This window comes from Carcharhinus amblyrhynchos, unplaced genomic scaffold, assembly GCF_965287045.1.
Source record: "Carcharhinus amblyrhynchos unplaced genomic scaffold, sCarAmb.v2.hapA scaffold_38, whole genome shotgun sequence".
Classification (NCBI taxonomy): domain Eukaryota; kingdom Metazoa; phylum Chordata; class Chondrichthyes; order Carcharhiniformes; family Carcharhinidae; genus Carcharhinus; species Carcharhinus amblyrhynchos.
In genome coordinates, this window is record NW_027649779.1 from 1277771 (window position 1) to 1304020 (window position 26250).

The 26250-nt window shown below is 43.2% G+C and overlaps 1 protein-coding gene across 1 annotated transcript; it reads left to right on the forward strand.

Moving 5' to 3' along the window:
* Positions 1 to 2: 2 nt before the first annotated feature.
* Positions 3 to 24758, forward strand: LOC145362364 (G-protein coupled receptor 15-like). The gene is made up of 2 exons (XM_080218427.1): positions 3 to 81; positions 23857 to 24758. The coding sequence occupies exons 1-2, from the start codon at positions 3 to 5 to the stop codon at positions 24756 to 24758; spliced, it is 981 nt and encodes a 326-aa protein (XP_080074553.1).
* The last annotated feature ends 1492 nt before the right edge of the window (positions 24759 to 26250 follow it).

The following is a 26250-nucleotide window of genomic DNA, read 5'->3' on the forward strand; positions in this document are numbered from 1 at the left end:
TAATGTTACTGAAATTCATTAAAAGCAATGGAGCTGGGAAAGACCATCAGGAGGATTCAGCCTGTTCCTTCACTGATTCAGGTAAGCCTGAACTGAGTAACAAACAGAAATCATCAGTCCTTCTCTTTCTGTGTTTGTTCTTGAACTGTTTTACATGTGAAATTTCCAGCTCTGATGGAATCTTGCAAACCTCACTCGGCTGATTCTAGTAGATCAGCTTTCGATCAGAGAGTGAATCAGATCATTATTAATGGTTTGCTGAGATCAAATAATCTTATTTTCCTCCGCGGAAATGGAAACCACGCAACAGTGAGGAAGTGCTGAACACAAACCATTGAACTACCAGAAAAATCGGTGAAAAGTGTATTTCAAACTGACTTAACACAAATCCCTTTGCTTCTTGTTTTCATCTCAAGTCTTTTCCACTTCTGACACGTTCCTCTTTCAACATGTCCTGTTTGGATGGAACGTGATTGTCTCCTTCAACCAATAACAACACGGATTGAGCTGGGTCATGGAATTGATAGTGAGGTGAAATGGTCTCATAAACTGCTGGAGTTTAGAAGTGAGGGGGAAATCTGATCGAGGTATATACAATTCTACATGGGTTGATAAATAAAGAAAACGAAAACTTTCTTCTTATGGGGCAATCTATAACAAGAGGTCACGTGTATAGTTTGCGAGCCGGTAGATTTAAAACTGAGATGAGGAGGGACTACTTCTCGCACATGGTGGTGCATTGGGGGAACTCGCTGCCCCAGAGTGCGGTGGAGTCTGAATTATTGCATAATTTCAAGAATGGAGAGATTTATTTCTGATAAAGAAAACACATTAAAGGAATGTGGGGAACAGGTGGGGAGGTGGATTTCATATCAAGGAGATGTTAACCATGATCTAGTAGAATAGTGGAGCCGGACCAAAGGGCTGAATTTAACTCCATCGGCTCCAAATTCCAATGTTCCTATGTTTCGATATGTAAGGTTCAATTTTCCAGCCCACCAATCTCATTACTGTGATTCTGTTCAAATATATCTACAATACGGCCTCTGGTTCCCTTTCACCAACAACGCATGTGAACTGTGCAAGTAACCTTGTAATCGCCTCATCTCTGGTGTAATAATTCTGTGATTCTCTGTTTCCCTCATATATTTTCTCCAGGTTTCCACCCGACCAGATTTTGTGATGTTTCTTCCCTGTTGGATTTCATTTGTTTCAAATTTCCTATATTTCTAACCATTCCCAATGTTAATGAAGACTGACTAAAGCTCATCCGCATATATTTGAATATGTCTAAAATTATTGAAAACATTTTTTTAATCGAATATAAGGTGGAATTTGTGACCTTTTTGAAAAGCTTAACACCGAGTCAGCTAGCAGTCGAACGTGGAACCGTCTGATTCGTAGACAGACGCGTTATCCATTGCGCTACTGGCTCACATATCAACCTATGCAAGTTGTTACATATTGTCCGATGCTTCGAAATTGGGCCGAAGTTCTGTCAAAGACTTGTTCTTGTAAGGAAAGGTTTCACCACTGAGATTGTCTTTATTCATTTACAATCATCCCTAATTGCTATAGAATTGAGTTGCTGCGTTCAACCGCCGTGTTGGAATTCAAACCGCTAGCGAAAGACAGTAAGAAGTCTCACAACACCAGGTTAATGTCCACAGCTTTATTTAGTATCACGAGCTTTCGGAATGCTGATTCTTTATCAGGTGACAGTCAGACAGTAAGACTACCTAACCATTAACCACTCCCTCAGAGAATCGACTATCGAATATTACTTGAACACAATATTTTGCTTGCATATGCCATTAGATTTTACATATGTCTTAGTATGCAATCAGAAAAAAAAGTGTTGTAAATTCTCTGCACACTAAGCAGGAAAGGAGATGCTCCTATTTTTCAATCAACACACATTTTATCAGTTTGTGCAGTGGCAGAGCCGGTAAGAGGCTGGAAATCCTGCAGCGAGTAACTAACATCCTGACTCCCTCAAAGCATTCCACCATTTCCAAGGAAAAGCCGGGAGTCTGAGTGAATACTCCCCACTTGCCAGATTGGTGCAGGAACTCACCAAATACGCCATAGATAACACTTCCCAAACTCAATACCGCTACCACGAGTAACATCCGAGTGATTGGTTATTGATCCCGATGTGAGACACAGTTGTTTAAAATTTCCGAGTACAACGTACTTTTATTCATTGTTGGCACTTGGGTTTCTTTGGCCGGCCAGCATTTATTGCCCATCTCTAGTTGCCCTTTTTTCAGAGACCAATTAAGAGTCAACCACGTTGTTGTGGCTCTGGAGTCACATCCAGTCTTGACCACATAAGGACAACAGGTTTCCTTCATTGGGACATTGGTGAGCCAGATGTTTTTTTTTCAGAAAATCGATAATGTTTTTATGGTCGTCAGCAGATTGGGAATTCCAGAAATATTTATTCAAATTCCATCATCTGATGTGATAGAATTGGAACCTGGGTGCCCAGAACATTAGCTGAGTTTCTGTATTAATAGTCGAGTGATAAAACCACCAGTCCATCACATCCACATCCGGTGAGTGTCCACACCGTGAGTTCCAGTAACGTAGACACACCTTATTATGTATGTCTGCAGGGCTCCCGATTGGGCAGCATTGACGTCTCAATCAGGGAGCTCATATTCCTATAACTCCAACTGATGGTTACCGTCAAAGTCATTAAATATGTCTCTCTCTGTCTCTTTCTGTCTTTCTGTGCATCTCTCTCTATCTATCTCTGCCTGTTTCTCTGTATCTCTTACTGTATCTCTGCATCTCGCTTATTCACTGTCTGTCAACACGCTTCTTCTGAGTCTCCTCCTCCCTCTCAGGCTCACTCTCCTTCTCCCCCTCCTACTTTGTCGCCCATTTCTTATTTCTCTGTCTCTCTCTCTACCTCGCTGTGTCTTTTGCTCATGCTGTGTCCATTGTACTCATTCAGTCTCCCTCTTTCAAATTCACTGACGCTCTGTCTCTGTATCCATTTCACTCTGCCTCCCTTACAGTCTCCCTTTATGTCTTAGTCTTCCTGTCTCATTACAACCTCCCATCTGTCGGCCTCTGTCTCCCTTTCTTGTTCCCTGTCCATCTCCCTCTCCATTTCCCTCAATATCTGTTCCCATCTTTCTCGCTCTGTGAGAGTCCCTATCAGTCTCTGTCCTCCCCCCACCCCCACTCTCTGTTTCTCTCTCTCTCTGTCTCTTTGTTTCTTTCCCTATATCTGTTAGAAACACTTTGAAATCTGTCACGCTCCATGAATTTGTGCCCTTCTCATTCTCTGTCCATCTCCGTCTCCCTATCACTCTCCCTGTTGCTCCCACTGTCCTCTCTCTCTTTATCTGTCACTATTGCTGCCTCTATGAGTCTGTTTGTCATTTACAGTTTGAAAGTCCAATAGGAAGAGTAATGTGTCTTTGGTTTTAGTTTTATCTCATAATGCGTTGAAGAATTGCAGTAAGTGGATATTTCAGCAGATTTTTCAGCTGCTGCCTGAAGTGAGTCTGTGTCACAGCATAAATGACAGTGTTTGTACAGCAACTTGTGAGTTGCAGAATGAAACCCAATTCCACAACAAAATAATGTAATGTTACTGACCGATAGCCCAGATCATGCATTCGGATCCATATAGTGAATACCATTAACGTAGACCATAACAAGATGAAACTGGCTGATATAAAAAACAGCAAAATAATGGATTTCCTGCGATTCTCCATTTCGGGGTCTCTTGGATTCTCCCCACTGCTGTGAGCCTGGAGTCTCCTGCGTGCTCTACTAATCACGAAAATGTGTTTGACTGTGAGACCATTGAACATCAGAATCAGGACGAATGGGACACACGGGGTTAGAATGTTGTGGAGGAACTCGATCGTTCCCCAGACCAGAGATTTCCTAACATCCGTTCTAACACCACAAAACCAGGGGCCGCTTACCATCACATATCCATCTAATAACATAAAATACCAGAAAATGTTCTTCAAACAGCTCAGCACTGTCACTGTTCCCAGAACCACAGCCGCCGATTTCTCAGTGCAATATTTACTTTTCAGCTTGGGGCAGCAAATGGCCACAAATCGATCAAAGGTAAAAGTGACGGTGAACCACACAGAACAGTCAGTGGCTGCATAAAGCAGGGCGGCGTGGATGTTACACACGGGGAGCGATAGCAAGAAATAAAACTGTTCCTGGTAAAGAGTGGGAATGTGTCTCAATATCAGGTCGAGGATAATGACCAGCAGATCCCCCGCTGACATGGCCACCAGGTAACGAGTGACACATTTGGACAGACCACAGTTTCTGCTCGTCAGTGTCACAATTGTGATTACATTCGCTGTCAGGAATGGAAATACAGAATAAAATTAGACATGATTGAGAGGAAGAAAATCCCGTTTAGACTGAGGACGGATTAAAATAGAAAAAAAAAACGTACAGACATACACAAGGAAGAATTTTTTTTTTAATCCAAAACTTTGTTTGCAGTGTGAGAGGAAACTGGAGAATCCGGAAGGAATCCACACAGACATGGGAGAAGTTCCAAACTCCACGCAGACAGTGAACTGAGATCCCTGATGCTATGAGTCAGTGGTGCCAACCACGGTGTCACTATCCTGCTCTATGGTAGCGACACAATGGTATACACTTACGTGAGAGTTTTCTGGGGAGTCCACAACATTGATCCTCTCTCAGCTACAGTTGAATAGTCCCTCTACCTTTGTGGGTATTTGGCAGTAAGAAGGATGAGGGAGACTGAAAATCCGGAGTGGAGTCCTGGAGGTGATAATCTGTCGTCTGTCAGACAGCTTACTGACAACCCCTGCAGCAGACATGGTATCAAACAGTGATGGTTTCACCCTTTCCTCTGGACAATATTAACAGTCGGCAGAGGGAGATCCTGATGCCTCAACAGTTCTGACTCTATTATACTTACACAGGACTGCATCCTGGGGAAGAGACAACAACACTATTACCACCATTCGCACAACACAGAAAGAAACAGCAATCTCACATTCGATTGGCACAGAACACCAGTATCAGGGTTTGCTTTCAACAGTGGGAGCAAGCTTCAGGGTTCAGTGAATAGCTACCATCCACAGTACCCAGTAAGTTTGCTGTTGTCCCAGTGTGGCCTACTGGACCATTGAAGATCAGTGAGTCCTTTCTCGGCAGGTAGGTTGCTAATCTATGCACCAGGCAAGAACAAACTCAAACCAAAGCCTATACAAAGGAAAAGCCAAACAGCTTGCCTCAATGGCCATCGTCCAGTGGCACTGATATCCAATGTTATGAAACATATCAAAATGTTAATTCCGGTATGAATCAATTCCGGCCTCCCAGATTGCCCAGACCCACTACAGTTTACCTACCTTCACAACAGGTCGACAGAAAACCATCTCCTTGGCCCTACCTTCAACCCTGGAACACAATCTCACGTTTATTGACTACAGGTCGGCAGCGGTGTCTCACATGGTTGTGTCCTCAACCCCTTACTATATCCTTCTGTGCTGATGGCTGCAAGGCCAAATTTCCCTCCAACTCGATTTCCAAATTTGCTGATCACATCACTGTAGTGGGTCAAATCTCAAACAACGATAAGGCCGATAACAGGAGACAGAGAATCTGGTGAGCCAGTGCGACCACAATAATCTCTTCCTCAGTGTCAACAAAGCAAAGGAGATCATCATCGACTTCAAGGAGCACAGTGGAGTACCTCCCCCTGTCTATAACAATGGGGTGAAGGTGAAATTGTCGAGAGCATCACTTTTTTTAGGGGTGCAGATCATCAACAACCTATCCTGGTCCCTCCATCAAGACACAGTAGTCAACAAGTCTTACCAACACGTCAACTTTCTCAGAGGTCTAAGGACATTTGGCATATTAGCTGTAATTCTCTTCAACTTTCACAGATGCACCATAGAAAACATTACTTCTGGTTGTATCATAGCTTGGTATGGTTCCTGATCTGTCCAAGATGTAAGAAACTTCAAAGCTTCATGAATTGAGCCCGATCCATCACTTAAACCAACCTCCCACCGATTGATACTGACTAAATATCCCGCTGCCTCAGAAAAGCAGCCAGCATATTAAAGACCCAATGCACCACGGACATAAACTCTTCCACTTTGTTCCGTCGAGAAAAAAGATAAGAAGTCTGAGGACATAGACCGACTGACACATTGAATCATCGGAACACTACATTGGAGAAGGACGTCATTCCAACCATCGAGCCTGCACCTACAAAATCCCAACCAGGCCCACTTATGAACCTTGCTAATCTTTCTGACATACATATCCCGGGATCTTAACAGAGAATTTAGCATGGCCAGTCAACTTAAACTGCACATGTTTGGAACGAGGGTGGAAACCGGAGCTTCCGGAGAAACACACACGAACACGGGGATAATGTGCAAATTCCATAAAGTGATCAAAGCCAGGAATCAAACTCACATCCCTGTAACACAGCAGCGCTAACCATTGTTCCAGCATGCTACCGACTCAAGAACAGCTTCTCCTTGCTGCCAGCAGACGTTTTATTCGACCCACATCACATTTAGATGATCTTTTTCTACACCCTAGCTATGACTGCAGCATTACATTCTGCACTCCATTAGTGCTAGACAAGTTAATGAGGCTAAAGGTACACACGTCTCCTGGCCCTGATGGAATGCATCACAAGGAAATAAAAGAGATGGCGGGAGAAATAACAAATGCACTAGTAGTAATTTACCAAAATTCGCTGGAATCTGAGGTTGTTCCCGCAGATTGCAAAACAGCAAATGTGATGCTGTCTGTTTTGGAAGGTAGGTCTTATGAGAAAAGGTTGAGGGAGCTGTTTTATTTTTGGAGTGGAGGAGAATGAGAGACGACTTAATAGAGGTTTATAAGATGATGGGAGGGATTGATAGAGTGGAAGTTCAGGGGCTATTTACTCGGGTGGATGTAGCTGTTACTCGGGGACATACCTATAAGTTTCATGGTGGGACATATAGGGGGGATGTCCGACGTAGATTCTTTACTCAGAGAGTGGTTGGGGTGCAGAACGCACTGTCTGCTGTGATGATGGATTCGGACACTTTAGGAACTTTCAAGCGGTTATTGGATGGGCACATGGAGCACACCAGAATGATAGGGAGTGGGATAGCTTGATCTTGGGTTTGGACATAGCTCGGCACACATTGAGGGCAGAAGCTTTGTATTGTGCTGTACTGTTCTATGTTCTATGTTATAGATAAACAGTGGGTAACTATATGTTGGTTAGCTAACTCCTGTAGTGGGAAAATGCTTAAGTCTCTCATCACGGAAGAAATAGCACAACATCTGGATATGAAATGTCCCATTAGTAAGACAAAATATGGGTTCATGAAGGGAAGGTCATGTTTGACTAATTTGGTGGAATTATTTGAGAGCATTACATGCACAGTTCACAATGGGGAATCATAGATGTGGTGTGTCTGAATTTTCAGAAGGCATTTGACAAAGGTGCCGCACCAAAAACTTCTGCATAAGATAAAGGTGTGCAGTGTTACATGGAATTATTACCGTGAATAGAGGATCAGTTATCTCACAGAACACAAACAGTGGAGGTAAATGGGTGATTTTCTGGTTGGTGATCAGTGACTATTGGTGTGCCTCAGGGATCAGTGTTGCGACCACAGTGGTTTACGATTTACAGAGATGATTTGGAGTTGGGGACCAAGTGTAGTATGTCAAAAAATGCAGATGACATTAAGATTAGTGGCAGAGCAAAGTGTGCAGAGGATGCTAAAAGTTTGCAGAAGGATATAGGTAGTCTAAGTGAGTGGGTGAGGATCTGGCAGATGAACTGCAATGTTGGTAAATGTGAGTCACCTATTTTAGTAGGAATAACAGCAAAATGGGCTATTATTTAAATGGTAAATAATTGCAGCGTGCTGCTGTGCAGAAGGGCCTGGGTATCCTTGTGCTAGAATTCCAGGGAGTTGGTTTGCAGGTGCAGCTGGTAATGAAGAAGGCAAACGGAATTTTATCCTTCATTGCAAGAGGGATGGAGTTTAAAAACAGCGAGTTTATGTTACACTTGTATGAGGTGCTGGTGAGGCCACATCTCGAGTATTGTGTACAGTTTTGGTCTCCTTACTTTAAAAAACATATACTGGCCCTGGATGGGGATGAAGAAGTGATGCACGAGGTTGATTCCGGAGCTGAGAGGGTTGGCTTATGAGGAAAGACTGAGTATACTGGGGCTATACTCACAGAAATTCAAAAGAATGAGGGGAGATCGGGCATAGGCCTGAGTTCGAGGCTGTCACGTGGTTCTATATGCTCACCCCACCATCAATAGCCAGGGAGGAGTTGTAAACCTGCTCTCCTCCCGTCAGTGTCTGCTCCTGTGAGTCTACACTGTCTGTACCAGTATGTCAGTGTGTAATTTTGCCCTTCATTGCTCGAGGAATGGAGTTAAAAATAACGAGTTTATGTTGTCGCTGTATGAGGTGCTGGTTAGGCTGCACCTGGTGTTCAATTTTGGTCTCCTTACTTGAAAAAGGAGGTGCTAGCACTGGAGGGGGTGCAGAGGAAATTTAGGAGGTTGATTACGGAGTTGAGAGGGTTGGCTTATGAGGAAAGACTGAGTCGCCTGTGGTTATGCACATTGAAATTCAGTAGAATGAGGAGAGATCTTACAGAAACATGTAAGATTATGAAGGGAATAGATAAGATAGAAGCAGGGAAGTTGCTTCCACTGGTGTGTGTCTATTTGTGTGTGTCTGTGTGTGCTTGTGTGTGTGTGCTTGTGTGTGTGTGCTTGTATGTGTGTGTTTGTGTGTGTGTGTGTAGGTGTGTAGGAACCGGGCACGGGACGGAACTTCACAGTCTTACTCCTCCTGAAGCTACAAAATCCCGCCTGAGACCATCAGCCCTCGACTGTTCTGATTCCTGTGGCGGTCAGCCCAGTATAATTTCAGCCAGGGACTTAACGGGTACACCAACAAATGTCAGAAGGGGACAGTAAAAGCATTGAATCGCGTTTAGTAGATATTCAATCCGAAAGGCTGATCTTATCCACAGATCATCTGCAGTAAACATAGAAATCCAAATGAATAAACTCGTGTCCTTTGTTGGAACATTCAAGTGCATTGTTCCCAGATTCTGATCCATTGTTGTAACATTCCAGTGCATTGTTCCCAGATTCTGATCCATTGTTGTAACATTCCAGTGCATTGTTCCCAGATTCTGATCCATTGTTGGAAGGTTCCGGTTCATTGTACACAGATTCTGATCCATTATTGGAACATTCCAATCCATTGTTCCCAGATTCTGATCTCTCCTCTCCCTCCCTTTCTCTCCAAAGCTGCTGATCTCTGTTAGTGTCGGAGCTGTCGCTCCCGTTGACTCAGTGGGACAACACGTTGAACGGAATCCCTCATTAATGAAAGAGAAAAACCCTCCAGGCACACTAATCAGATCCATGGAGATTCACATCAATTACAATCACTAAACAAACAGCTTCACTTAATCCCCTTCAATCCAACATTTTTTATGCCCAAAGTAGAAAACTTACAGCCTAGACGGAGTGTTGAGGATAAGGGAGGTATGGGAAGTTGGAAATAATGGACCATAAACCTTACAATGTTCATTCTATATATCAGAGGTCAGTCTGCTAGCGTTTATTTCCAGAGGTTTAGCATACACGAGCAAGGGTGTGCTGCTGAGGTTTTATAAGGCTTTAGTCAGACCACATTCTGAATATTGTCAGCAATTTTGGGTCCTGCACCGAAGGGAGGATGTGCTGGTCTTGGATAGGGTCCAGATGAGCATCACAAGACTGATCAGGGGAATGAAAGACTTAACACATGAGGCATGTCTGAGGACTCTGCGAGTGTACTCGATGGAGTTTGGACCGAATGAAGAGGGGGATATCATTGAGAATTAATGAATAGTGAAACGCCTGGGTAGAGTGCACTTGGGGAGGGCGATTCCGTTAGCAGGAGAGACTCAGAGGAAAGGGCCGACCCTTTTGAAATGTGGTGTGGAGATGCCGGTGTTGGACTGGGGTGGGCATATTGAGAAATCTCACAGCACCAGTTGTCCACTCACCTCATGAAGAAGCAGCGTTCCGAAAAGATTGTGATTCCATATAAATGTGTCGGGCTTTAACCTGCTGTTGTGAGAATTCTTACTTTACAACATTGATGAGCAGGATTTTTTTTTGGAGAGAGGGTGCTGAATCTGTGGAATTCATTGCTGCACAAGGTCAGGTCACTGAATGTATTGAAGGAAGAGTTATCCAGGTTCTCGACTGGCAATGGGATCAAGGGTCACAGGGAAAAAAAGTGGGAGAATGGGTTTGAGAAACATATGCACCATAATTGAATGGTGGAGCAGGCTCGATGGCCCTAATAGTCTAATTCTGTTCCTATATCTTTTTGTCTTACGGTGATAATGTTTGTGGGGTTTAGATGAGATTAACATTAATGAGAAATGATACAGAATGCTAAATCTAGGCTGTAGCCTGGATCTAGTGTACAGCTTATATAGAAAACAACTTTAGTCAGGGGCTTCACATAGATCACATAGATCTCAGTGTTACATACTGTATAGTCCTAGCTAAAGTCATCCTATAGAACTATCTCTCAGTGTTCTGACTGTGCAGTCTCAGCAACAAGCTTCACATAGAACTATCTCTCAGTGATATGTACAGAACAATAAGAGCAAGAGGCTTCAGATAGAAGTATCTGTGTTCTGGATGGTATGAGGTACAGTCACAGCAACAAGCTTCAGGGAGATCTATCTCTCAGTGTTACATACAGAACAATCAGAGAAAGAGGGTTCATGTTGATTTATCTCTCAGTATTACATAAAGAAGAATCTTATCAAGAGGCTTTACATCAAACTTCCTCAGCATTTTCTATTGTGAGTTTGAAAAGAGGCAAGACTGAGAACATGATACCAGGACACCTAAGCAGAGTCAGCAGCACCTTGAGGAGAGTGGAAAGGGGGACACAGGGACAGAAAGTCAGCACATTGAGGAGGGTGTGAGAGGGGGACACTGGGACACCGGGGCAGATAGTCAGTACCTTGAGGAAAGTGTGAGACGGGGGCACTCGGACATCGGGAGAGGCAGTCAGCACCTTGTGAAGAGTGTGAGAGGGGGGGGGCACTGGGACACCAGGACAGATAGTCAGCACCTTGAGGAGAGAGTGAGAGGGAGACACTGGGACACCGGGACAGTCAGCACCTGGGGAGAATGTGTGAGGGGGGGGCACTGGGACACGGGGACAGACAAGCAGCACCTTAAGTGGAACATGAGAGGTGGACACTGGGTGACTGGGACAGACAGTCAGCACCTTGAGGAGAGTGTGAGAGAGGGACATAGAGGATTCAAACTACTGGTAGAGTCGTACACACTGTGATCGAAGCCGTTTGTTTGTGCCTTGTGGTGCTGAGGATTCCTTTCAATATCGACTCCACAGTCAGGTGTCAGGGAACGTGAATGAATGGGTTCCATGTCCTCAATACTGAGACAACAACAAACACAGATTACAGATGTAACGGAGATTGACGTGGAATATTCCCAGTAGCAAAAGGAATTATCAAGTGTTATGTCATGATGGCTAATCCCATTTCCCTCGCATTGTAATCAGCTACAATTATTTTGGGAAGGCGTTAGCTATTCATAATTAACTTTGAAGTCCACTAATGTAAAGACCTAACACTCACTGTCAGTGAGTAATTAACAAAGTATATTGTTTAGATAACCAGGAACTTTAACTAAACAAGTCACATTTGTATTAAAGGTGGTTTTTGATTGACATGCTTTTTCAGAAAGAACAAGGGTCATTCAGACTAAAACAGCAATAACAAAATCTGAGTCACTGTCAAAAAGATATATGTAACCAGGTCTGATCGTGTTCGGAAGTTTGGAGAAAAAAAAACAAAAGAAGAAAGAACAAAGTAAATTAAAGCACAGGGAAAGATCCATTGGCCCTCCAAGCCTGTACCAACCTGAAATAAATCTCCACACCCTTCCGGGAACAATGCCTTTCCAATCGCATCATATTCATGTATTTGTCAGGCGCCCCTTAAAACTCATGCCAGCATTTATTACCCCAGGAAGGGAATTCCAAGCACCCACCAACATCTTTGTAAAAAAAAACTTGCCTCGTACATCTCCTTTGAACCTTGCTACTCGCACCTTAAGCCTGTGGCCCTTAGTAATTGACTGTTCCGCATTCGAAAATAAGCTTCTGACTGTCCATTCTGCCCACGCCCCTCATAATTTTGTAGTCTTCTATCAGGTCGTCCCTCAACTTCCGCCATTCCACTGAGAACAATTCAAGTTTCTCCAATATCTCCTCTTAGCTAATGTCCACCGTATCAGGCAACATGCTGGTAAATCTTTTCTGTACTCTCGCCAAAGCCTCCACATCCTTCTGGTAATGTGGCAACCAGATTTGAATACTATATTCCAAGTGCGGCCAAAGTAATATTCAAAAAGCTGCAACATGACTTGACAATTTTTAAATTTAATTCTCAGGCTGATGAAGGCAAGCATGCCGTATGTCTTCTTGGCTACCTTCCCCACCTGCGTTGCCACTTTCAGTGACCTGTGTACCTGTACACCCAGATCCTTCTGTCTATCAATACTCTTCAGGATTCTCCATTTACTGTATATTTGCTATCTGTATTGGACCTTCTAAAATGCATTACCTCACATGTGCACTTTGGTCATTGTCCGCTGTCTGTACATGCTATCTGATATGATGCTTCCTGCTGGTTAGACGGTGATTTATCTGAATCCCTGTCTGAAGCTGGCAGAGTAAAGAAACAACTGCTCCGTTGATCTAAATTCCTTTAACTGCCTTTAACTTCTTCAGGTGTTCGGGGCCTTGCTTCTGGTTGTGTTCCTGGTTCAAGCACCGGTGGATCTGCACTGAAGGCAGCTGGATAATTTTGTAATCCTACTGACTTATCCATGTACTCAGTTTGGCTCGAGGTTAACAACAACAGTCATTTCAAATCTAATAGGTCCCGTTTAGATGAATGTTTTATTTAAACTCATCGGCTGGCATAATGCGAAACCTATAGAGCCAGTTACCCAGGCAAACCCGATGCTTTTGTCCAAATGTTGCAACTTAGAGTCGCTGTGTACTCTGCAGTTTAAACTTCTTAACGTCAAACAAAAACAGCTTTTTAAAGGGACGACGCACTCTTTTCCCTTTAATCTTTTTATACTTACTTTATATCTCTTTTTCAGCCCACAAGGATATCATCGGTGCAACTTATGGGTCGAAGGGCCTGTTTGTCCTGTAGTTTTTCTATGTTCTATCTTTCTAAACATTGTTTATTTAATTTTGAACTCAACTTCATAACACAGGCAGCATTGAAGAAGTGTTCAGTGCTTTGTAGATGTGATAACTCGACGAGGACGCACACCAGAAGCAACAGTAGCAGACAGGGTAGAGCAGATGGCAAGAGTAGCAGAATTAAACATGGGCTACATCATTAATAATTAGTAGAGAAACTTACCAGGGACACCAATAACAGCCAGGATTGGATAGTAAAAATACTGAATCACTATCAGTATATATTGGACACGCAGAGCTAAAGATATCCAATCTCGAGAAACATAGTACAGTGCCCAGTATAAACTTCTCTCGATTGTTGTATCATTCAGAACTGTGACCCTCAGATGCTGATCCATTGTTGAGACGTCCTGCTTTTCATGGATTCAGATTCAGTACAAAAAGTCTGCAATCTCTTTCTCCCAGATGTTTGTTCCTCGACTCCCTCTCTCTGGAGCCGTTCATCACTGTAGTGCTCCCACTGTCAGTGTGGATAACACTGGAGGAATCCTTTATGAAGCATAGATGAGAATTCTTCAGAGGCACAATTAGTACCGGCAGAATTAATTCTGGCATTAATTACACTCACTGAACAAATAAGTTTACCTTCCATTTTGCATCTAAACTTTCTCCTGTAAATGCACCACAAAAAAAGCTTGGGTTTGTGTGAGCTTTCCTGATGGAAGGAATTTTGCGAATATCGGAAGGGCTGACGAGTATCTTTCAATCCTTCTGTGGAATGGGATTGTCACAAAAAAAAGAAAGAAAAAGATTGTGCAACAGTTCCCCCAACCTGTCCGTAAAAGAGTGCACATTTTAAACCTGGAAATGTAATGGCGTCAGCATCGTATCAGTGACAGAAAGGGAAATGTTTGAACCCATAAGCTTGGAGAAAATAACTTGTAACGTCTAACACCATATTAATGATTTGGATGAGAATTTAGGAGGCATGGTTAGTAAGTTTTCAGATGACACCAACACTGGTGGTATAGTGGACAGTGAAAAAGATTATCTCCAATTGCAGTGGGATCTTGATCAATTGGGCCAATGTGCTGATGAATGGCAGAGGGAGTTCAATTTAAATAAATGCGAGGTGGAGCATTTTGGTAGATTGAACCAGAGCAGGACTTACTCTATTAATGGTTGAGTGTTGGAGACAGTTAGAGAACAACGAAATCCCTTCAGACTCCTCGTTGTTGGCCCTGAACAACCAAAATAAAGCACCAAACAAAGAGAAAAGGACAATACTGCACAGGAAGAGGCCCTTCGGCCCTCCAAGCCTGCGCCGCTCATGTGCCCGACTAGACCAATCGTTTGTATCCCTCTATTCCCAGTCTGTTCATGTGGCTATCTAGATAAGTCTTAAATGACCCAAGCGTGTCCGCCTCAACCACCTTGCTTGTCAGTGCATTCCAGGCTCCCACCACCCTCTATGTAAAATATTCCCCCTGATATCTGTGTTGAACCTTGTCCCCCTCACCTTGAACTTGTGACCCCTTGTGTTAGTCACCTCTGACCTGGGAGGAAGCTTCCCACTGTTCGCCCTATCTATGCCCTTCATAATTTTGAACACCTGTTTTAGGTCATCCCTCATCCTCCGTCTTTCCAGGGAGAACAGCCTCAGTTTACCCAATCTCTTCTCATAGCTAAGAGCCTCCATACCAGACAACATCCTGGTAAACTTCTTCTGTACTCTCTCCAAAGCCTCCACGTCATTTTGGTAATGTGGCGACCAGAACTGTATGCAGTATTCCAAATGTGGCTTAATCAACGTTCTATATAGCTGCAACATCATCTGCCAACTTTTATACTCTATGCCCGGTCCAATAAGGGCAAGCATGCTATATGCCTTTTTCACCACCCTCTCCACCTGTGCTGCCACTTTAAGGATCTGTGGACTTGCACATCCAGGTCCCTCTGTGTGTCTATACTACTGAAGTTTCTGCCATTTATTGTATAGCTCCCCCTACTGGCTATGAGACCTGCCAATCCCTGTGACACTGCCCACTGGTACTGACGCCCATGTTTGGCACCTTACTCCTGCAGGGACAGTTGAGGAGTTTGGTCTGGAGACCATTTTCCTCTTATCAGCTGCCAGGTGGCATAGGAAGGGCCCTTCAATTCTCCTAGGAGTTAGGTGGGACTTAGGCTGAGAGTAATGGGTTAATCTTTCCAATCTCCCCGGAATGGGGGTGCCAAGGCCTGGCTGACCTTCCAGCCTCGGCAGACCCGAAGCTACAAGTGTGAGCAAACCCCTTTAAATTCCTCTGACAGAAATGAGCGTTTAGTTTGACTTGGCCGGGTGGGGTGTGATTCGAGGTGTCTGCGGGATTTTCAGGGTAGCACAATGGCACAATGCTTACCACTGCTGCCTCACAGTGCCAGGGTTGAATTCCAGCTTAGGTTCACTATCTACATGGAGTTTGCACATTCTGCTCATATCTGCGTGGGTTTCCTCCGAGTGTCCCAGTTTCCTCCGACGCTCCAAAGATGTGTTGGTTAAGTAAATTGGCCTTGCAAAGTTGATCCTAGTGTGAGGAGGGATGGCAGGTTAAAAATGAGGAGTTACGCAGAAAGGGTCTGTGTGGGACTGTGGTAGGTTCAGACGATGGGTCGAATGGCCTCCTTCTGCAATGTTGGATTCTTTGGGAGGTGCAGAAAAGTGTAGCTAGATTGGACAAGTTGGAGTTATTTTCCTTGAAACAAAGAAGGCTGGGTGGTGACTTGATAGAAGTATACGAAATTATGAGGGGAAGATACAGAGCGACAGGATAAAATTATTTCCCTTGGTGGAGAAGTCCAGAATGAAGGAACGAGAGAGCGTCATGTATTTATGCAAAGGTTGTCATTGTTGTCCAAAATTCAGTGCGTTATTTGCTGGTAGAGGCAAATGCCGTAAGCTCCTTTAAAAGTTTCTGGCTCTACACATTATTAGAACATAAGAACATAAGAAATAGGAGCAGGAGTAGGCCATCTAGCCCTTTGAGCCTGCCCCGCCATTCAATAAGATCATGGCTGATCTGTCGTGGCTCAGTTCCACTTTCCCGCCCTCTCCCCATAACCCTTAATCCCCTCTCTTATCAAAAACCCATCAATCCGCGTCTGAAAAATATTTAACGAGGCAGCCTCCACCACTTCAACGGGCAGAGAATTCCAGAGATTACCACCCTTTGAGTGAAGAAGTTCCTCCTCAACTCCGTTCTAAACCGCCCCCCCCCCTTTATCTTGAGGCTGTGCCCCCTTGTCCTACTGTCCTTTCTGAGCGGGAAGAGTCTCTCCACCTCTATCCTATCCATCCCATTCATCATCTTATACGTCTCAATGAGCTCTCCCCTCATTCTTCTAAACTCTAACGAGTACAAGCCTAGTTTATTCAGCCTCTCCTCATAGCTCCACCCCCTCAACTCCGCTATCAGCCTAGTAAACCTCCTCTGCACTCCCTCCAAGGCCAAAATATCCTTGCGTAAGTGCGGCGACCAAAACTGCACACAGTACTCCAGCTGCAGCCTCACCAGTGCCCTGTACAGCTGCAGCAAGACCTCCCTACTTTTACATTCAATCCCCCTCGCTATGAAGGCCAGCATCCCATTAGCCTTCCTGACCACCTGCTGCACCTGCAAGCTGGGTTTTTGCGACTCATGCACAAGGACACCGAGGTCCAGTTTTTCTCCACATAAGTAATAGTCCTTCCTACCATTATTCCTACCAAAGTGGATCACCTCGCACTTGCCAACATTAAATTCCATTTGCCAGTTCCTGGCCCATTCGCCCAGCCTATCTAGATCCTTCTGCAGGCTCTCCACACCCTCCGCGCAATTTGCCGTTCCACCATTCTAGCTGTCATCAGCAAATTTCGACACCATACACCACACATACTATTTGATAGGATTTAAATTAAGAGAGCAGCATGTGCAGCGAGACCTGGGTATCCTCGTACACCATTCACTGAAGGTAAGCATGGATGTGTAACAGGCCAGAAAGAAGACAAATATTATGTTGACTTTCACAGTGAAAGGTTTCGAGTACAGGAAAAGGGATGTGTTGTTGCAAGTATACAGAGGCTTGGTGAGGCCACACACCTGGAATATTGTGAGCAGTTTTGTTCTTTTCATCTGAGGAAGGATGTCCATGCCCTCGAGGGTGTGCAGAAAAGGTTTACCAAACTGATTCCTGGCATGTTAGGGCTGACACATGAGATGAGATTGAGTCTGTTAAATTCATATTCGCTGACGATCAGAAGAATGAGGGAGGAATCTCTTAGAGACTAACAAAATTCTAATAGGGTCATACAAGGTAGTTTCACAAAGAATGGTAGGGGAGTCCAGAACTAGACTCAGAATAAGGGGTCGACAGTTTGGAAGAGGGATGAGGGGAAATTTCTTCACCCAGAGAATGGACAACCTGAGGAATTCACCGCCATGTAAAGTGAAAGTTTACAAAATAGAGAATGGTTTGAAGAAGCAGTTGGATATGGCACTTGGAGCGGAGGGGGTCAAAGATTATGGTGGGAATGCAGAACCGGGATATTGAGTTGGATGATCAGCCATGATCAGAATGAATGGGGGAACAGGCTGGAAGGGCGGAATGGCCTCCTCCTGCTTCAAATTTCTATGTTTCTATGGGCTGGGTGGGAGAATGTGGGATTATAACAGGGACTTGGGTGATCTTGGGCCGGCATGTAGAAGACGGGCCAAATGTCCTCCCCAAACATAAAATCACTAATTTCACAATAGGTGTCATTTATCGACTATGTGGTAATAGCCCAGAAATGCTAAATCTTGTAAATGCTGAAATTAGACAACTGTGTCGTCAAAGCAGAATGAGCATGAATGGATGATTTTAATCCTAACATAGACTGGGAAAGACAGGCAAGTACCTGCCAGGAAGGTAATGGTTCTCTGGAGTGTGTTCGGGATCACCTCCATGGCAGCATGCCGTGGATGCAACAAAGAATCAAGAATTACCGTATCTAATGCTGAGCAATGAACCTGATATAAAACACGACTGAGGTGTTCATGAGCGCTTGTCAATCATCGATTATCCAATGACAGTGCCACCCCTGGACCCGACGGTGCAAAGCTAACAAAGAGGAACATGGCAGTCTATTACTCTCAGAATCGTCCATTATTTGAACATTGCAGTCTATTGCTCTCAGATTCTTATCCAGTATTTGAACATTGCAGTCAATTGCTCTCAGATTTTCATTCAGTTTTAGAATATTGCAGTTTATTGTTCTCAGATTCTGATTCAGTATTGGAATATCACATTTTATTACTCACATATTCAGACCCATTATTGGCACATTGCCGTCTGTTGCTCTCAGATTCTGATACATTATTTGAACATTACAGAGTATTGTCCTCAGATTATAACCAGCATTGAAACATTGCAGTCTACTGTTCTCAGATTGTGATCCATCATTGAGACATTGCAGTCTACTGTTCTCAGATTCTGATTCAGTTTTGAAATATTACAATCTATTATTCTCAGTTTATGATCCAGTATTGGAACATTACAGTCTATTAATCACAGATTCCGACCCGTTTTTGGAACATTCCAGTCTGTTGCTCTCAGATTCTGATCCACTATTGGAACATCCCGGTCCATTCTTCCCATAATCTGATCCAATATTGGAACTTTGCAGTTAATTGTTCTGATTCGGACCCAGTATTGCAACATTGCAGTCTATTGTTCTCAGATTCTGATCCAGCATTGGAACATTACATTCTACTGTTCTCAGATTCTGACCCATTATTGGAACATTACAATCTATTGCTCTCAGATGCTGATCCATTATTGGAACATTGCTGTATATGTTCCCAGATTCTGATCCAGTATTGGAACATTACAGTCTATTGTTCTCAGAATCTGATCCACTATTGCAACATTGCAGTCTGCGGTCCTCAGTTTCTGATCCATTATTGGATCGTTTTTCTCTATTGATCTCAAATTCTGATCCAGTGTTGGAACATTGCAGTATGTCGTTCTCAGATTCTGATCCAGTATTGGAACATTGCAGTATGTCGTTCTCAGATTCTGATCTAATATTGGAACATCGTATTCGATTAATCACAGATTCCGATCCATGTTTGGAACAATGCAGTTTGTTGTTCTCTGTTTCTGATCCAGCACTGGAAAATTCTGATCCTGTACTGGAACATAACAATCAATTGTTGTCTGATTCAGATCAAGTGTTGGAACACAGCAGTCTATTGTTCTCAGATTCTGACCCTGCGATGGATCATTACAGTCGATTGCTCTTAAATTCTGATCAATGTTGGAATATTACAGACCATTGATCTCAGACTCTGATCCAGTATTTGAGCAGTGCAGTCTATTGTTCTCAGATTCTGATCCAGTATTGGAACATTGCGGTCTATCTTTTTTTCCCCTCAGAATGTGATCCCATATTGGAGTGTAACAGTTTATTGTTCTCAGGTTTTGATCCATTGTTGGAAAATTACAGTCGATTGTTCTCAGATTCTAATACATTATTGGAACATGACAATTTATGGTCGTGAGATCCTGATCCAGTAATGGATCATTACAGTCTATTGTCCTCAGATTCTGATCAAGTGTTGAAACATTTACAGCCCATTGTTCTCAGATACTGATCCAAGTTTGGAAGATTACATTCTATTGTTCTCAGACTCTGATCCATTTCTTAAAAATTGCATTCGGATGTTGTCAAATTCTGATCGTTTGATGGAACACTGCAATCTATTGTCTATTGTTCTCTGATTCTGATCCGGTATTGAAACTTTGCAGTCTATTGTTCACGGATTCTGTTCCAGTATTGAAACATTACAGTATATTTTCTCGGATCCTGATCCAAAATTGTTCTCAGGCTCTGATCCATTATTGCAACATTACAATCATTACAGTCTGTTGTCCTGAGATTCTGATCCATTATTGGAACATTGCAGTCTACTGTTCTCAGATTCTCATCCTGTAATTGATCAATTTTTCACGAAGAAGAAAATGTTCTTAATTCCCGAAGTTACACATGATCTGCCTCTCTAATCTTAAGGACACTCCGTTTTGATTGCCAGTCTGCCTGCTTTCATCCTAAAGGCTTCTACAAATACTTTTTCCTTCAAGGCTCCAGCGAGAATTGAACTCGTGACCGTTGGGTTATAAAACCAGTGCTTAAACCACTGAATTATGGAACCAAATGCAGCAAGCTACTCGCAGTAGGTGCAGTACTATCAGTGTATTGAGGAACAGGATTGGGTTTGGGGTCGGTGATTTTTGATGAATGTAGAAATGTCTGAGGTGGAGAGCAGGAAGTTAAAAGTCGCAAATTGAAAGTGATATGATTTCATGTGTGTATCTGACATGTATGTTTTGTATGGGGGCGAATCAGCGAGAGCAGCATTGGTGGTTCAGCGGTGTGATGCTCGCGCGCCAAGCGGGAGGCCCGGTTCGACTCCTGCCCAGTTAACGAGCAGTGTTTACTTCATCTCTGTTGTTGTTGTGTGTTAGTTGCATTGAATTTGCTGTAAAAAATCATGAACATTTCTTTGCATGTGAAAGCATTGGTTGAATGAAATGAGCAGCGGCCCCTGATCTTTGCATTGATGGCTCTGTTGTCGAACTGTCAAGTACCACGTGAGAAGCCCTGGGTTCGATTCCCGCCCAATGCAAAGCCCACTCTTATTCACTTCTCTCTCCATTCACTTCTCTCTTTCTTTCTTTGCAATTCTGTACTGCCCACACATTTCAACCACCTCAATCTCCTTACCATTTGCCTCATGCTACTTTTTAACATCTGCATCACTTTCCCTTTTTCTTTCAGTCATTAGTTTCAATACATCTATTTCTTTTCCATCAAATCTAATTCATGTCTCAGATAATCTTAGCTCCCTTTGTTGAGATTTAGCACACTGGTCTCAGAATCTACTACCTCAGTATCCAACTTGATATAGAATTATATCATATTATAGTCATTGATCGCCAAGGGCTCTATCTCAACGAGATTGCCAAATAATATTTTCATGTTACACAATACCCAGTCTAAAAGGGTTTGTTTCCTTGCTGATTCTTCAACGCTTTGGTCCAGAAATTTATCCCGTATATACCCCAGACATTCCTTCTCTATTGTACTGTTATCTGGGAACATGAGTGGATTTCAGGTTACCTCTGAACAATATCTATCAACAGTGGTTTCATATAATGCAGATTCCAAGTCATGCTTTGGTGGGTGTTTTCATTGTGGTGTGGGGAGGCGCGGAGAGGGGTGGGGAGAATGGTGGTGGTGATGTACAAAAACGGCAAGCAGTTTGCCCACGAAAATATGGAACCTTCCGTGTTGCCAATGTTGTACATAGGAGGACTGGACTCGTGAGTGAATCTGTTTGTTTACTGAACTGTAAATCAAATGCACCGAGCTTAATTGTCACCCTTGAGATTTTCACTGCATATAAATGAAGGATGCTTTTAATGTGCTGCAAAGCTTCAGTGTACAGCTTGGAGGATTTGTTCAATTTCAGAAATAACAATGCACGGGCCAGCGAATGGACTATTTTATGCCATTTACTATCCTATTCTCGCTGTTATTGGTATCCCGGGTAAGCTATAGATTTTGAATATATAGATATAGATTTTGATAGTATTTTTATTTGGTAAATTGCCAGAAAATCTGTTGTTGTATCTCAGAAATGGGCTATTTGTTATTTAAATGCAGTGTTATTTCAGTTTAATATACTTCACTTGGGTTCATATATGGAGATGCAGTATTTCGGTTTTAGACAGAGTTATAATTTAGAAACATGGGCTCCCTCCAGTACAGAAGGGCGCCATTTGGTCTATTGAGTCTGCACCAACAACAGTCTCAGAAGGTTTCCCTGTAACCCCACATATTTATCCTACTAATCTCTCTGACAATTAAGGACAATTTAGCAAGATCAATCAACATAACCCGCACATATTTGGACCGTAGGAGAAAACCACACAGACACAGGGAAAGCATGCAGACTTCACACAGACAGCGACCCAAGTCGGGAATCTAACCCAGAGCCCTGGCTCTCTGAGGAAGCAGTGCTAACTACTATGCCACTTCACCCCAGTTATTAGTCCCACTTATTTTGTTCACAGTATAAGATATTATCCAATGCTCCATGGTGCAAATTTATAGAAACTGCGTTTGTTAGATTTCCTAGTTATGAAGTGTTACACATGAATGTGTATGGACGTGTTTCTTTTAAACATTGCAGTTCATTCAAATGTTATAAGATGCTGCCTAACTTTTTAGCATTGCACAGAACAATGGCAAATCACAGTGCAGTAAAATTCAATGTCGTGCATTATTTCATTACAATATGCTGCACTGATTTATCAAAATGTAACAATTATATTAAATACATTGTGATATAAAATGTATTAATTCATAACAGGAATCCGCAGCACTATCTCTAAATGGATATGGTATATTTCAGATGTTTCCATACATCATAGTAGAACGTTAATTTAACGAATGTTTTTATTTACTGGGAAGGTCACCATACATTGTCCATCTCATGGTTTTACTTCAGAAATTTGATTTCAACGTTTTTTTTTTGCCACCACTCAAGTCCATGCGGAAAGGCGAACTTGTCAGCAGCTTGCGCAAACCAAATTTCCCATTTCCCACAACATTCGGGCAAATGTCTTAAGGACTCAGTAAAGAAAAATATTTTAAACCGAGCCATAATGAAGGCAAGAGAGGCAGAGCACTTGAGGGAGAGAATTGCTAACGTTAAGTTTTGGCAGCTAAAGGCAAAATGAGCACTGATGGAGCTACTTAATTCCTGAGCATACCAGATGTTAGATATTGTATGATATTAACAGTGTTGTCGGAGGTTTGCAGATAAGGAGCGGCGAGGCTATGGATGACTTGAAAACAACAATGAGTTCATGAAATTTAAGGACCTATTAGGCCGTAGCTGTTGTAGATGAGAAAATATCGGTGTGATAAATAGCCAGGACTCATTGTGAGCAATCCTCCTGTTATCAGATGTAGCAAATGAGCATAAACACACTAAAGATCCAGTTTGGACGAACACCCAAAAGACTAATCATGTTGCTGAAATGTAGTTTTTACAAGATATTGGACAAGTGTTTAAGCCCCAGCTAACCTCAGGCAGGTTTGTGATGTGTGATATGACAGTCGATACTAGGCATCTGTGCTGGATGATGTTTATGGCGCGGGGAGGGGGTGAGGGGGAGCGTTTGAACGCTCAAGTCAAATACAAGAAGGAGCTAAGATTGCAAATGACCTTAAGGCTCAGAGGATGAACTTAGTGGCGAGAGGCTAAACTTTTCTTGGTAGTTCAAGACAGTGTTTCCTGTTTCAAAACTGTTGATCATAACAAACGTCTGTTCATCCAGAATAGGATGCCAAACAAAAGACAAGGGTTCTGGTGGAGCAAAATAGCATTAGAGTGGGTGAGGAAGGTTTCAGAATGCATTAGATGAGGCTGGTGTTTAGAATCTGCTCGGTAATGTCTTCCTGTATTTCTCTTTTTATCGTTCATAGCCAACTTGATGGTGATTATAATCTTATCCCGAGGGCGGTGTGGCCTCTCCCGGGGCATCACCTCCTACCTGGTGGCGATAGCGGTGAGCGATTTTCTTGTCATTATCACTGCCGTCATCCTCAACCGGATTGGAGGAATTTATTTCCGTGAAAGTGTTCTGTCGACCACCCGCGGATGCGCTGCCAGCACCGTGTTGGTCTATGCCACGCGGGATGGCTCAGTCTGGCTGACAGTGGCTTTCACCATTGACCGTTTTGTGGCCATCTGTTGCCAGAGACTAAAGACCAAATACTGCACTGAGAAAACTGCATTGTCGGTTATAGGACTGATCTGTACCCTGAGCTGTGTCAAGAACATCCCTTTCTACTTCACCTACCAGCCTTTGTACATTCTGGACGGGATGCCCTGGTTCTGCGATATCAAGTCCAGCTATTACACCTCGCCCGCCTGGCAGACATATGACTGGCTTGACCGCATCTTTACACCCTTTCTTCCATTCCTCCTGATTCTACTGCTCAATGTCCTCACGATAAGACATATTGTAGCGGCCAGCAGAGCCCGTAGAAAACTCCGAGGCTACCAGAGTCAGGAAGACCTGGAAATGGCAAACCGCAAAAGGTCAATTGTCCTGCTGTTCGCCATCTCCCTCAGCTTCCTCCTCCTTTGGGTCACCTATGTCGGGCATTTCCTCTACGTACAGATTACGGGTGAGGCCTACTTTACCGGCCTGGATTTCAATGACCCACAGTTCATTCTTCAAGAAACGACCAACATGCTGCAGCTTCTCAGTTCGTGCAATAACGTTTTTATCTATGCGGTGACGCAGACCAAGTTCCGGGAACAGCTGAAGAATGTACTGAGGTTTCCCTTTACCATTTTTATTGCCTGCATCAACCGGTGAATAAGCAATAAAATATTGTTATCTTTCCCTTTCAAGCTCATATTCTCGTGTTGTTTCTTGTCCATTGGATTGGTTCATTTTATGCCAACTTATCTCTCACCTGAATCAAAAATTCCAGAGCTCCATCCCTCCCTAACACTGCAGAGCTGCAATGTCCGTCCTCCAGTGTCCAGAGTTTCTGTTACTAACTAAGTGCTGCTGCGTTGGAGACACTGTTTTTTTCTCTCGATAGAAGAAAATTCACGTCTGCCCCCAACGATGGAAAACACCAGATCCCCCAGTCACTCAGTTGCAGAGAACCAAGATGATTTTTTTTCTCGTCAAAGTTGTTACATGATTATGTCTCATTATTCTTGAACATTTTGATATCCTTGCAGTGTAGTGAACTGATAATGATTCCACCATTATTTTAAACCCCGTTGATTCACATTGTTTTGGTGAAATATCCCAGCTTTTCTGATTTTAAAAAAAGTTTTAAACAATATGATTCCACCAAGATCCCAATGAAATCCTAACTTTCAAATACCAACACATAAAAAAAAACACACGTGCAAATATATCCCCTGGTAACACATTCTTTTCAGATTCAAATGTAACTGTTTCAATTTTAATGTTGGCGCGGAGCTGTGGTTACTATCAGAGAATCTTAGAAGCCCCACAGAAGGAGAGGATTCGGCCATCGAGCCTGTACCAATTCTCAGAACGAGTATTTTACCCAGGCCCTCTCACCAACCTATCCCCGTACCCACACAAAATTGTCATGGTTAATCCACGTAACCTACAAATAATTGGGCACGAAAGGGGGATGCAGCATGGCCAATGTACCTAAAATGCACACTTTTGCATTTTGGACGGAAACCCGCACAAATAGGGGGAGAATCGTTTTCTCAAATAATTCAGGGGGTTGGACTGGAAAGTTTCAGAAAGTTTACAGCACAGAATCAGGCCATTCGGCCCAAATGCTCTACTTTTTCCTTTTTGTTTTTCTGTTTTTTTTTAATGCTCCACATCAGGCTCCTCCCTTCTTTTATGATGTAAACCCAGCAACATCGCCTTCAGTTCCCTTTTCATTCATCAAAACATCAAACTTCCCCGTAAAAATATCGATCGGCCCAGAGTCTTCGAGTTGTAGTTTTTCCATTCGGGGAGACCATTCATGCAGTCAATATTAAATATTGACTTGTACACTTCCACTGGAGATAGACACAATGATGCATTTACATACAAACATAGAAACATAGAACAGTGCAGCACAGTACAGGCCCTTCGGCCCTCAATGCTGTGCCGAACTATGTCCAATCCTAAGATCAAGCTATCCCACTCCCTATCATTCTGGAGTGCTCCATGTGCCTATCCAATAACCGCTTGAAAGTTCCTAAAGTGTCCGACTCCACTATCACAGCAGGCAGTGTATTCCACACCCCAACCACTCTCTGAGTGAAGAAACTACCTTGGACATCCCTCCTATATCTCCCACCATGAAATTTACAGT

What these genes read in the sequence shown, in the direction of transcription:
- LOC145362364 (XM_080218427.1), top strand. Translation starts at nt 3, where the DNA reads ATGTTACTGAAATTCATTAAAAGCAATGGAGCTGGGAAAGACCATCAG. An exon ending in CTGTTCCTTCACTGATTCAG is followed by an intron (nt 82 to 23,856) that starts GTAAGCCTGAAC and finishes TATCGTTCATAG; the next exon opens with CCAACTTGATGGTGATTATA.